Genomic DNA, 13,188 nt, shown 5'->3' with positions numbered 1-13,188 from the left:
TAACACAGACTTTCAAAGTAAAACAGGAAACACATAACAGTCACGCCAAAACAAAACGCCTAAAACAATACACTGCCAACGCCGAACCGTAACATCGATATAACGATGTATATCGGATGACGATATAAAAACGTCTATCATTTCATTTTACGCTATCGTTTGTTTCGTGGTGTCGCTAAATAAACTGTTCATGGCAATATTTTTTCATCGTTTTGATGGCCACTGTAGTGGCTATATTAATTTCTTAAAGTTCTCTCATTCTCTTATATTTAATATAACCACACTACGGACGGACAAGCGCCTGTTTTTATGCGTTGTTGTTAGCAACAACGACGTTAAAACCATCGTGTATCCGGTTGTTTATTCTCCACATAAACCTTTCACAATAAAGCTCAAGATCCTGTTGAGACTTTTCAAAATAAACTGAATCACACGAAAGAGTCTGCAGAGTATTTACGGATGAGAAGCAATAAAGAGCCGTCAGGTGCTAAAAAATAAACCTTAGACTCAAACGTTAGAACAGGCTTTTCCCCGCAGCACGCTGTGTTATAAATACTCACAAAGGAAATGGCAGCTATTACAACTTATGTCTAAAAATGCATCCTTTAATGCATCCGTTAAAACACTCAACTCCAGGTACACAACACCCAGCTGGAAACACTTCACGCAAGTCGAGCTGCCCGAGATTCACAGAATTTACAGAAAACGTTAAAACTTTGTGATTTATATCGTTATCGGGATGATAGATGTCTTATATCGGGATATGAGATTTTGGTCATATCGCACAGCCCTATACTGAACTGCCTATCTGATTTAAATTCACATTAACTGGTGCCAGAAGGCCTTTTTGGATTGTTGCAGCACACTTTAACCATTGCTTGTTTGTTACCTGTTAGCAACCACCGTTTCATATTTCTGTTATTACTGATTTTTGTTGTTTCTAAAATGAACGGCTACATGGTAGAATTAAAGCATGTTTTTGGTCGGGCATAACTGAAATTGCAAATTTAATTTGGCAAACAAATTAGGCTAAATAAACATTTTTTTTGCTCTCTTTCCCAGGAAAGACACACACAGCATGGTGTCAGTCTCTTAGTCGCAATGAAAGACACTGGAGAGTTTGGCATGGCAAAAGAAGAGCGGAGGGTGCCAGTTTGGCTGTTTTTGCCAGCCAACCCTAACTTCAAAGCACTCTGTTACAGTGAACATCCACATCAAAATAAAACTGGATTATCAAAAACACAGCATGCAGTCACTGCAAAGGAATCACCCTTCGAGCATGTGACAAATTTGAGATTTGGTTGTGTAGTCTGCAGCTCAGGGGCAGATGTTTGTGTCTGATCATGACTGAGCAGTCTGAGATAAAGGGGGTGGAATTCTGTTTTCTGGTGTGTTTTCCCTTAAAGTTTCAGAACAGTCGATAGTAAAAATAAGCTCAGTCTTGAAATGTGGAATTTGATGCTCTGACTCTTTTGTCCAATGTTGTGGCTTGTATCAATAATAATAATAATGGATTGCATTTATATAGTGCTTTTTGGGACCCCTCAAAGCGCTTTACAATACCACTATTCATTCACTCTCACACACTGGTGAAGGCAAGCTACAGTAGTAGCCACAGCTGCCCTGGGGCAGACTGACAGAAGCGAGGCTGCCATATTGCGCCATCGGCCCCTCACCAGTAGGTGGCAGGTGAAGTGTCTTGCCGAAGGACACAACGACCAAGACTGCCGGGGCTCGAACTGGCAACCTTCCAATTACAAGGCAAACACCCAACTCTTCAGCCACAATCGCCCCTTTTATCAATGACAGTTTTGCTATATGACTAACAAAATTTGGCTTTACTGCTAAAATAAGTTTGTTAGGAGAAGAAACCAAAGCAGCCGTACTGGTTTTGGTATCTGTAATCCAAGCAAACAGAGCTTTGGTTTGGGTTCTTGCTCTGATCTTTTGCCTCACTCAAAGCCCTTTTTGCCCCTGAGTTGCTTCAGGAGAAGGTACTCAGTAAACAAAGTCCAAGCAATTTAAGCTTTCATTGAAAGTTGCCACTTCACAAGGGTTCTTCTGCTGTCTTGCTCCAAACCCATGCCTCAGGCTTCTTTGTCTCAGGGCAAGTTGTTCTATCCAGGTTTGCTTCAGCAAATGACAGTGCTATCCTTTCTTCAGATGTTGAAGTTTTCATAAATTGCTTCTTCTCAAATGCCCAAACTGTTTACCTTGAATGACCCAGCCAGGAGCTATTTTCTCCTCTTAAACCGGCACACAAAACCTTCTAACGTGGTAAACGTAGGATTCGCTGAAGGAGTACAAGAGGTGAAACTCCAGATTTACAGCTCAGTCTAAGTTATATTTGACTGTACCTGCAGGTTAAAACTGAAAGATTTATATCATAGATACAAGCTACCAAAGTAAGTTCTCTTTGTAGTGTGGTTGAGGTCGCCTTGAAACGTTTGGTTTCATATAGTTTCTTTTTTAAACTAAATACATAAAACCAAGTGATTATTCAACATAGTGATCAACATCTCTGAAATTTGTTGTGAAATGATTTGCTGCACCAGAACCTCATTTGCTCTCCATTGAAATGGTTTTTTTTTTGTTTGTTTTTTTAAATCTGGCCTGTGCCGGTGTTTGAAAACCATTGAACCATCGATTACAGGCAATTTGGACATATGATAGGACACTGGTTGGACACATCTCCAGAGGATTCAAAAAGAAGGAGAGTGCAAGGCACATCTGATAATGGAGGCAATGATAAGCACTATATTAATATGAATGTGAATGGGTGGCTATGGCTTGTTGTGTACAAGTGTTTTGAGCACTCGGTAAGAATAGAAAAGCACTATATAACAGTCTGTTTGCTATATTGCTTTCAATTCAACCCCTTCCTGAATAAGAGGCGTTAAATTATATTTTGCATACAACCCTCTGATTTCTGGTGCATCTACCGGGTTTTTATTCTGTGAATTATCATCTAAGGATGACATGCACTCAGAACATCGAGTGTTTCTTCTCATATCGTGCTCATAAAAATGCATAGGTGATAATTTTCTGCTGCATGATGTGTAGTCTCTGTGGAAGAGTACATACTGTGCTTGGATTGATGTGTGTGTGTGTGTGTGTGTGTCCTCCATGAGGAACAGCCTGGGGAAGCTAACGTGCTGTAACAGACCAAGGCAATGAGCCACAAACACTGTTAGGATCCACTGGGAAATAACATGTAAAGCACTGCCTTTCAGTGTGTGGGAGAGCCCAGGGAAATAACTAAGATTGGTGTGAACCTCTGTCATCACTGTTAATTCCCCGTACACACATTCACATGTGCAAACACATATGAAACTGCTTCATTGGTCTCTTGCTCATATAACATATAATGCATTGATAGTATTTTTATACTACACACACAGAAATCCAATTTTACTGACTCTGCACACACACACACACACACACACACACACACACACACACACACACACACACACACACACACTTGTTTTCATATCTTAGTGACCATATCTACAGGGTGGGCCATTTATATGGATACACCGTAATAAAATGGGAATGGTTGGTGATATTAAAGTCCTGTTTGTGGCAGATTAGTATATGTGACGGGGCACATTCCACTAGATGGGTGGTGACCATGGTGGCCATTTAGAAGTCGGCCATCTTGGATACAACTTTTGTTTTTTCAATAGGAAGAGGGCCATCTGACACATCAAACTTATTGCTAATGTCACAAGAAAAACAATGGTGTGCTTGGTTTCAACGTAACTTTATTCTTTCATGAGTTATTTACAAGTTTCTGACCACAGAAATGCCAGCACAGGCATCCAGTATCTGTAGTTTCAGGTGCTGCACATCTCGTATCTTCACACCATAGACAATTGCCTTCAGATGACCCCAAAGATAAAAGTCTAAGGGGGTCAGATTGGGAGACCTTGGGGGCCATTCAACTGGCCCACGACGACAAATCCAACTGTTCATCTAGGAATGCTCGGACTGGGCACCCATAATATGGTGGTGCACCATCTTGCTGGAAAAACTCAGGGAACGTGCCAGCTTCAGTGCATAAAGAGGGAAACACATCATCATGTAGCAATTTCAAATATCCAGTGGCCTTGAGGTTGAGCCTTGAGAATGGACCCACTATCGTACCCCATATACCACACCAAACAGCACTTTTGTTGTTCTAACAGTCTTGGAGGGATCCATCTAATGTGGGTTAGTGTCAGACCAATAGCGGTGGTTTTGTTTGTTAACTTTGCCATTCACATAAAAGTTTGTCTCATCACTGAACAAAATCTTCTGCGTGAACTGAGGGTCCTGTTCCAATTTTTGTTTTGCCCATTCTGCAAATTCTGTGCGCCGATCTGGGTCATCCTCGTTGAGATTCTGCAGTAGCTGGAGTTTGTAAGGGTGCAATTTGTGAGTAGCTAATATCCGCCGAAGGGATGTTCGACTAATGCCCCTCTCCAGTGACATGCGGCGAGTGCTACGCTGTGGGCTCTTGCTGAATAAAGCTAGGACAGCCACTGATGTTTCTTCATTAGTGACAGTTTTCTTGCGTCCACATTTTGGCAAATCCAACACTGAACCAGTTTCCCGAAATTTAGCAAGCAGTTTGCTAACTGTAGCAGGGGAGATGGGTGGTCTCGTAGGGTGTCTTGCATTGAAATCTGCTGCAATGACCCGGTTACTGCGTTCACCAGATATCAACACAATTTCGATCGGCTCCTCACATGTTAACCTCTTCGACGTGTCAATGGCTGTGAACAATGAGAAACTTGTAAATAACTCATGAAAGAATAAGGTTACGTTGAAACCAAGCACAACATTGTTTTTCTTGTGACATTACCAGTAAGTTTGATGTGTCAGATGGCCCTCTTCTTAGAGAAAAAACAAAAGTTGTATCCAAGATGGCCGACTTCTAAATGGCCACCATGGTCACCACCCATCTAGTGGAGTGTGCCCCATCACATATACTAATGTGCCACAAATAGGCCTTTAATATCACCAACCATTCCCATGTTATTACGGTGTATCCATATAAATGGCCCACCCTGTACTTAACATAATGCTTTCCTTAACGGCTAACTCATCAAACTTGAATACCTAACCCTAACTCTTAGCCTAAAACTAACCATAAACTAACTTACACTAAAACCACATTTTCAGTCTCCAAAATTCTTTCAAACTCTTGAGGACGAGCATTTTGTCCCCATAAGGCACTGTTGGTCCCCAGTAGTAGCATTCCAAGTTTTGGTCCTCACAAAAATATCTAAACGTGGCACGCACACACTGATATGTGTGCTGTTGGTGTTCTCACAACTCACAGCTCTCCCATGATATGCACGCACTGGAGACACAGAGTATCTCATGGATACACTGAGAAATACACTAATCTTTTCCAGCACTGTCACTTTAGCTCTTTCATTGCCTCATGAGGCCCAGCTAGTCAAGCAGTGGCATCTGTCTTTGTAGTGCAATTGCTTCCACTGCAACACAAAACACCAATTGAACTGTTGCATCGTTTTTTACTGCTATTCATCAATAGCATTGTTATCACTAAGAACTAAACTAAGACCTACAGTGCAGTGGTGGGTGAATGGCTTGATGTCACTTGTGGGTAGATCTGATTAATTATGGCAGATTGTGTGAATGATGAAGTTGAAGTGTCGTTTTCAAATGGCAGATGATGTAATACTCCAAACCCATACAAAATGTTTTATATTTCATTACAGTGTGTAAAATCTCACCACTTGATGTCAGTAGATTTCAGATTGCAGTCACCTGAGCTCTGTTTTCTTACCCTCCCAATTCAATTGCATAATCATTGCTACACAGCAAATCCAGCATGTCCAAATTAACACTGTCGGATTTGATTTCAACACTATTAAAGTGTCTATATGGGTCCACACCAGAGAGTGTTAATTTAACTCTTTTTGGAGAGTTGGTACGTTAACTCTGATTTAGTGTTAAACACCAAATCTGTCTGGAGTTGATAATTTAACACTTGGTGTTAAGAGTTTATATATTAACTCTCAAAGAGTATTTTAGTTTAACTACGTAAGAGTTATCTTCTAATTCACTTCTAGAAATTTCTTTTGGAAATAAACATTTACTAAAAAGATGCAATGGTTTTTGAAAAACATTTATTCTGAACTGTGCACCACAATTTCAAAACATTTTCTGAAAGATGTAACAGTATACATGTTCTCACTTTCATTAGAATTTTGTTTATCAAAAGGTCTGACATGGTAAATGCAAATAACAGCATTCTCATCACTTATTTCTTCAATACAATATGCATGTCCTTCATTCATCCCTTTGTGGAACTTCAACGCACTTCTGCTCTCCCCCATATTCCATCTTCACAAGCATATCCTGTGCGGAGATTGAATAAAAATTAGTTGACACTAATTAATGGCACAAATAATCCAGTAATCAATTGCAGCACAATAAAAAAAAAGGAATCCTCTTTGAGCCATTACTTGTGTAAAGTATTTTCCCAAAAGACAAGGACACAGGCAACAGGTAGTACTGAACTAAATGTAAAACCTCAACCTTTTTGATTTTTACCTAAACCGTGTGCACAAAACTCTGGAGGGATTTATGGTAACGTAGAACCCAGTCAGGACATCTGCTACTGCTGTTTGCTCGTGTGTGTTTTTTTGTTTTTTTTTGTTTTTTTGGGCGATCGGTTTCAGGCTTCAAGTAGCACCATTATACCAACATTTCACATTCTACACATTGTTTTAGGTGTATTTGACCAAAAGTTTGACTGAAAATTCACATGCAAGCTTTTTCTCAAGGCTGTGGTATTTGCCCGCAAACAATACCTTTCAGCTAGCTAAAACAGAATGTTATGCTATCACCGAGCAACATGGCTAATGCCTTTCACACAGCTTTGTCTCAACTCCAAAGAGCCACAGAAGTAAAAGCTCATAATAATAATTGAAACAATCTTTGAAAAAATGACTTACCAAGCATGGCAAACAACTCAAATATGTAGAGCAAAATGTTCTGAAACGGCTTCACTTCAGCTTCGATTGGAGCCGTGCTGGGGGCGGAGTCTGTGAATTTACTCTATTGGTGTCATAGCCCCTCTAGGAGTTCAGAGTTAAGAGGTCAAGAGTTAATGTTTCCATTGTAACACCTCCAGATTTGACAGAGAAACACTCATTTTTAACACTCGATTTTAACTACTATCATTTTACACCTCAGAGTTACATTAAAAGAATGTGACTCTGCTTAGAGTAAAATTAACTATACTTTTGCAAGAAGACTATTAACACCAAAACATTTAACACTTTTGAATTTGCTGTGTACGGTGGCTGCTGTAGGACAAATAACTCTGTTGTGAGTTTAGACTTTCAGTCTGCTGTTTACCTCAACTGTCAATATGTGTCCATGTCTATTAACTCTGGAGGAGGCTGTAAATTTTGGTGAAAGGGTCTGATACGGGTTGATAAGTTAGTGTAGCTCACTTCTATGTTTTTCCTGGTAGCGGCAGTTACCATTTGTTAGGTCCAGTTAGTATCTGTTAGTTGATGTTAGCCTCTGTTAGGTGCTGTTAGCTGACATTAGTACAACTTTCTTTGAAGTGGATCAAAATTGTTGATCTTGGACACTTAGCGAATAATCTCTCCCACAGTGTGAGAATGTAATCAAACTGTTTGTCAGAGGGAAAGACACTGAGCTACTACTCATGGATGGATGGATGGATGGATCAATAATGGCTCTTAGTAAAAGCAACTTGGAGAGAGATGAGGTTTTAAAGTACAGAATATAATCTCCATGTCAAATGCTTTTCTGGCATTGCAGCAAGTTGACTAGTTTGTTCAGCAAATGAAACATCAAACTGCAGACATGTTGTCCTTACATAATTCAGATGGATTTTAAACATAAGTGGACTAATTTGCCTAATCTGTGAGGTTTTAGACCACGTGGAAATGCAGTCATCCAGTGAGCTGAAGACATTTTCAGGTCCTCTGTCTGTGTGTGTGAGAAACAAGGTTCAGGACTGAAAGTTCAAAGTATTTTTGGTGGAAATGTACTTGTATAGTCCTTGGTTGCTGAAGATATGAATCTCTCTACCTCGCTCTATCTGTCTGAAAAGCAATAGTGCTTTATGGTGAAGCAGACTAAAGAGATGTAAATCTTTGAACTCATACACTTTTCTTTACATTTTTTTTTTCATTGTATTTGGAAAGTACTTATGATTTATATGGTTATGATTATGGATTATGATTATGGTTATGATTAATTTTACTTATTTAGCATAAAGCAAAGACAGTCTAATAACATTGGCACTCTGCAGCTCAGCTCGGTACATAAATCTACACTGCAGGCTGTTTCTGTGAAATAATGATGTTCTTTCAAAGTGAGAAATGTTGCTCTTTACAGTCCCTCTATCTTACTTGTTATACAGTGATCATTTCTTTCCCTCTCTTTGTGTCAGATAACAGCTTTTGATGAGCTTCAGGCAGATTTCAAGGTGCCAATCGATCAGGGCAACCCACTCCATGCGGTAGGTCTGCTTTCCCTGTTCATTTTTATTCATACACCCTTCTTTTACAGATTTCTTTTCATGATTATCTTACTGTCTGTGTGTTGCGTTATGAGAAAAAATGGAAAGTCCCGTATAATGCAAAAACATTGCAAGAAGTGGTTCTCAGTCTTTCCCAGTATATTTTGACTGTTTCTTCTCCGTTTCTCTTTCCATTAATTTCAAATCAAGCAGTTGGCAACATTCTAGTTTTGTATGCCGTCCTCTTCTCACTTCCTGGCTGACAAGCAGACTCCTATTATAAGACTGCAGGCCCAAGTGTTAAGTATGAATGACTCATCTTTTACAAAAAAACAACCTTGAATATGGTTATAAATAAAATCGAAGTGACAAGCCACAAACATAGGTAAATGTGGCCCGCCAATTATGATTTTAACAATGCAAGCCATTTCTAAACTGTCAACTCTAAATCCTCAACCCTAGATGTTTAATACAAGCTCATTGCTAGACACATGTCTATGGCAATATTTGCTGACTCACAATTATAAGAGGGATGCTAATCAAACTATATAGCTTGTGACATCATTACCTAAGCTTTCAACTGATTTCAAATGATTCTTCACCTTCCACTAACATGAAGCAATAATTCAGAGTAAAAAGCAACTGAAATATATATAATCAAGGGTTTATTTTTAATCATGAAGGAAAATAAATGCAAGTAAATTTCACTTGACCATATTCCACTAAATGTAATGACTTTGCACTTATGTAGCAAATTTGTGGAGCTTTTTTATGTAACAAAATCAGTCAAGTCAGCATTTGAGGCAGAAATTTATTTGAGTGTAACTTTTTGGTTTTTGTTCAAAAATATTTTCTTTCTTTACTGCAGGACTTTTGTAAGTTGTGGGAGATACTATCACAGCTTAATAGATTAAAGTTCCTGCTGAATCATTTAGAAATATGATGTACATTTCAGCTGAATATGTGATTTTTTTTTTTTTAAAGCATGCAGAGACATCATTAAATTGTGTCATCGGCAGTTCTGATCTGGAAGCCCTTTCAGCAGGGCAGCATCATTTATCAGAGTTTTCCACAAGCAGCTTAACTTCAACCTTCCAAAGATGCAAAACATTGACAACCATTTTCTACTCTTTACAAGTAAAGTTCATATCTGTTGGTTGAGATTCTAAAAATGATTTTTGTGATACTATTTATTTCAAAGAGGCTTTTTCGGTGCTCTGATAGCAGTTTAACGTGCTGGCATTATGGCGCATTAGTACACTCTGCTAACGTTTCCATAAAAATAACAAAGGCAATCTTTTAACTCAGAAAAAGTCTTACAATAATAAATTATTGTTGTCACATTAATGCTTTTACAAAAGACTACAGTAGAGTCTTGTGTAAAAATTATGAATAGAGGCTCATAATAATAGAAAAAAGTTAATACACAAAATATATAAATGTACACAATTTACATTTAAAATAAAAACAATAGAGAACAGAACCACAATAAATAACATGAAAAATTTGCACTTTCTTCGTTTCAGCTGACCGTGAAAGTCTTTAATGTGCATGGCTCTTATTTGTGCGAATCTCTTTTTTCCTGCCCTCAGTTTTATTATTACTGCAGATCCACCTTCGTTTTTGAGCAGAAGTTAAACGGGTAAAGATCAGACGAGATGACAACAACTTATTATGTTAAAGAAGAGCAGAAAATATTCAATTCAATTTTATTTATATAGCACCAGTATCAATAGTCCCAGTATTTGCCTCAAGGTAGTTTGTATTTTAAGGTAAAGACCCAACAATAACAGAGGTAAAACCCACTTGGTGACAGTGGGAAGAAAAAAACTCCCTTTTGACAGGAAGAAACCTCCAGCATGACCAGACTCAGGGAGGGACAGCCATCACAATGGGCTGGCGGTTAGGGGAGGAAGACAGGAAAAGACAAGAATTACTAGTGACTAAATGCAGAGTGGTGTTTAAACACATGATCCCAAGAAGTGTTACCAAAGATATTGTAGTGTAAAAGAAGATGCCAGAGAAGTTCAGCTTAGTCTTTTAATTGCATCAGCTCACTTGGGCACCATGTGGCATTTTAGCAAATTAAATATGGAAAACTACATGCCAGAACTTACTGTTACAGCAATCGCAAAATATCTCCAAACTACTGATAGCTTTAATTTAAAACTGAACTGAATAAATGAGACTTTTACTGTTACTGATAGAAATCTTGCTTTTTGAGTGTGATGTGCTCTCCACATTTCAGACTGGTTCTTCCCTCATGAGAACCGAGGAGACACAAAGATACGAAGCTGCAAGCCAATCCCTGACAATGTTTGAAACTAATTGAAATTGAATGTAAACATTAACTGTTTTTGGACTAACACACACAAAAAGAGCTTGAAGTTGGTCCAATCCCAAGATTAAAGATAACAAAGGTCATACACTTCCTGACTTGAGACTGACGTGTGCAGACAAAACATCTATGTTAACCTTTATGGCTTTCATTCTTCTACAAATGTGCCGCGTTTGAATTTTGTTACTGCAATGCTGTGATTAAAGGGGATAATTTTTTACATCCACATATATGCAGAAAATTATAGGCAGGAATAAAATCTCATGTAGGGCAACATATATTCAAAACATAGCCCTTTCGGATTTAGTTATATGGGTAAGAGTTTTAGGAACTCAGCGCCCAGCAGAAGCTTTACGATTGGTTGGTTTGTATAAATTTCTTTTTTTTAATCTAATTCATTCCCTTCTCTTTCTTCTTCCTCCCAAACATAAAATTATTCAGTGTTACCACTCCCAAAAGCAATCAGGAGACGTTGCAGAGAAAGATGTTCTTCGGGGTTGGTTAGTGTGGGAAACCTACTCTCGGTGAAATTGTTTCAGGATCAGTTCCAGGGCTCTAAACCCCTCTCCCCAGAGTATTCTGAGCTTTTACAGTTGGCTCTTAATAATGCACACTGCTATAGCACCAGCAGTGAGCCTGAAGGTGACATTGACTTAAAAGCTCTGGACTGTATAGCTTCTTAGGACTATTGACTGTACATGCTTGGGGATGGGTGTCAGAAGCAGGGAGAAAAAGTTGCAGAAAGAGCAAGACTTCCGAAAAAAATTGCAAACTGGGTGAAAGAGTTTGAGATGGAAGCTGGTAGACAGAAAAGGGGAGAAATGGCTGAATGAGGATTTCGTAAGAGGCAAATGAAAAGGACTCTTCAGATTGAAAGGCATTTTCAAAACTCTGAAAACAGTGCATTAGACCAGATTTCCCCGCTCAGTACCACTTTCATATTTTGTCACATTTGCATATCATTATGCAATGCTGAACGTATCAAAGAAACCAGCGAGGGAATGGGTACAAAAGGTTCCATCTAATTTTCTCTTCCATTTTCCTTTCTTCTCTCACTCTCCCACATTTCCTTAACCCATCCCTCCCCCATTCTCCTCCTCCTTACATGAAACGCATCACTGCAGTCAATATTAACATGAAAATGTGGCCTTGAATTGCATGATTTCTTTCCAAAATACACATTCATTAAAGGCATTGTTAAAGTTCTGGCTACTCGTAAAAGTTTTTACAGTGAGTTCAACTTGATGTTTTAGTTTTCTGCTGGGTTCCCAGGGGCCTTGAAAATCTTAGAAATTTTGGGGGAACGGGAAAACCTCAGAACAGATTGTAAGAAAATAAAGCAACTCTCTCAAAATTACATTTAATTGATTAAGTCAGGAACTGCATAAAAGGAGGGGATGAGTGGAAGTGGGTTGCAAAGTGGGTATTCAACTCTTTTCAGGATAAAGTGTGTTAAAGAGCCACTGTATGACATCTGGTGCTTTCTTTTTCTTTCTTTCTTTCTGTGTGTGTAGTGTGTGTATTAATTTCTTTCTGGGGACCAAAAATTGGAGGTTTACGATACTTGTGGGGACCAACAGCCGTTATGGGTGACTAAGATCCCAGTCCCCACAAGTTTGAAGGCATTTTTGAGACTCAAAATGTTGTTTGAGTGTCAAAGTATCAGTTAGGTTATGGTTAGGTTAGAGTTAGGGAAAGCATTATATCAATGAGATGTCCCCACAAGGATATAGTGTGAGTGTGCACACTAATAAATTTAACTAGGCCATGTAAGCCTTAACTGAAAGGTTGAAATTACAATAAGACACAATACAAATTTTACTGAATAACTTACACAGTACACATAAATGTTTTGTTTTTTTCATTAAAAGGACTAAGAATACCAAATTTCCTACATATTTTGCACACATCATGGTTTTTGGTATACAATAAGAAAACATTCTCTCATTTACCTTTCTGGCAGTTTGATGGTTTCATTCTGAACAGCCACACTTTTCCCTCCATCTCTCTAACACACACACGGCCTCTTACTGAAACTGTCCATGTGATCTGTCTCTTCCTAACTTTTGCATAATATCTCTCAGTTTTCTTTTCCTCCTTCCGCTCTGTCTGTCTCCATCTTTCTTGCTTGAAACCAGCAAGTCTAATTAGCAGTTGCTGTCAGCCTGCTCCCTGAGGGAGGAACCTCACACTGGGCACATTCTTCATGCAGACACATGGTCAGGTGCTATCTCTCGGCATCACTGTCTATCCATCCCTGCTGCACAGTAAACTTTATGTAAAAGTTGCTCTCTTGTTGTTTCCCCTCTAACTGCCACACACGCAC

At 38.8% G+C, this 13,188-nt stretch overlaps 1 protein-coding gene across 2 annotated transcripts in view; it reads left to right on the top strand.

The window, feature by feature from the left end:
* The window catches only part of cnih3 (cornichon family AMPA receptor auxiliary protein 3), a 155,728-nt gene that overhangs the window by 30,726 nt on the left and 111,814 nt on the right, over window positions 1-13,188 (top strand). For both annotated transcript variants that reach the window (XM_005752886.1, XM_005752885.1), the window contains exon 2: window positions 8,456-8,524. In XM_005752886.1, coding sequence (XP_005752943.1) covers window positions 8,456-8,524 — 69 coding nt within the window. The remainder of the gene's footprint in view (window positions 1-8,455; window positions 8,525-13,188) is intronic.

The sequence above is a fragment of the Pundamilia nyererei genome, unplaced genomic scaffold, assembly GCF_000239375.1.
Source record: "Pundamilia nyererei isolate P.nyererei 1_Seehausen unplaced genomic scaffold, PunNye1.0 scaffold00389, whole genome shotgun sequence".
Taxonomy (NCBI): Eukaryota; Metazoa; Chordata; class Actinopteri; order Cichliformes; family Cichlidae; genus Pundamilia; species Pundamilia nyererei.
The sequence above is the reverse complement of the archived record's forward strand: the minus strand, read 5'-3'. Positions and strand labels throughout refer to the sequence as shown.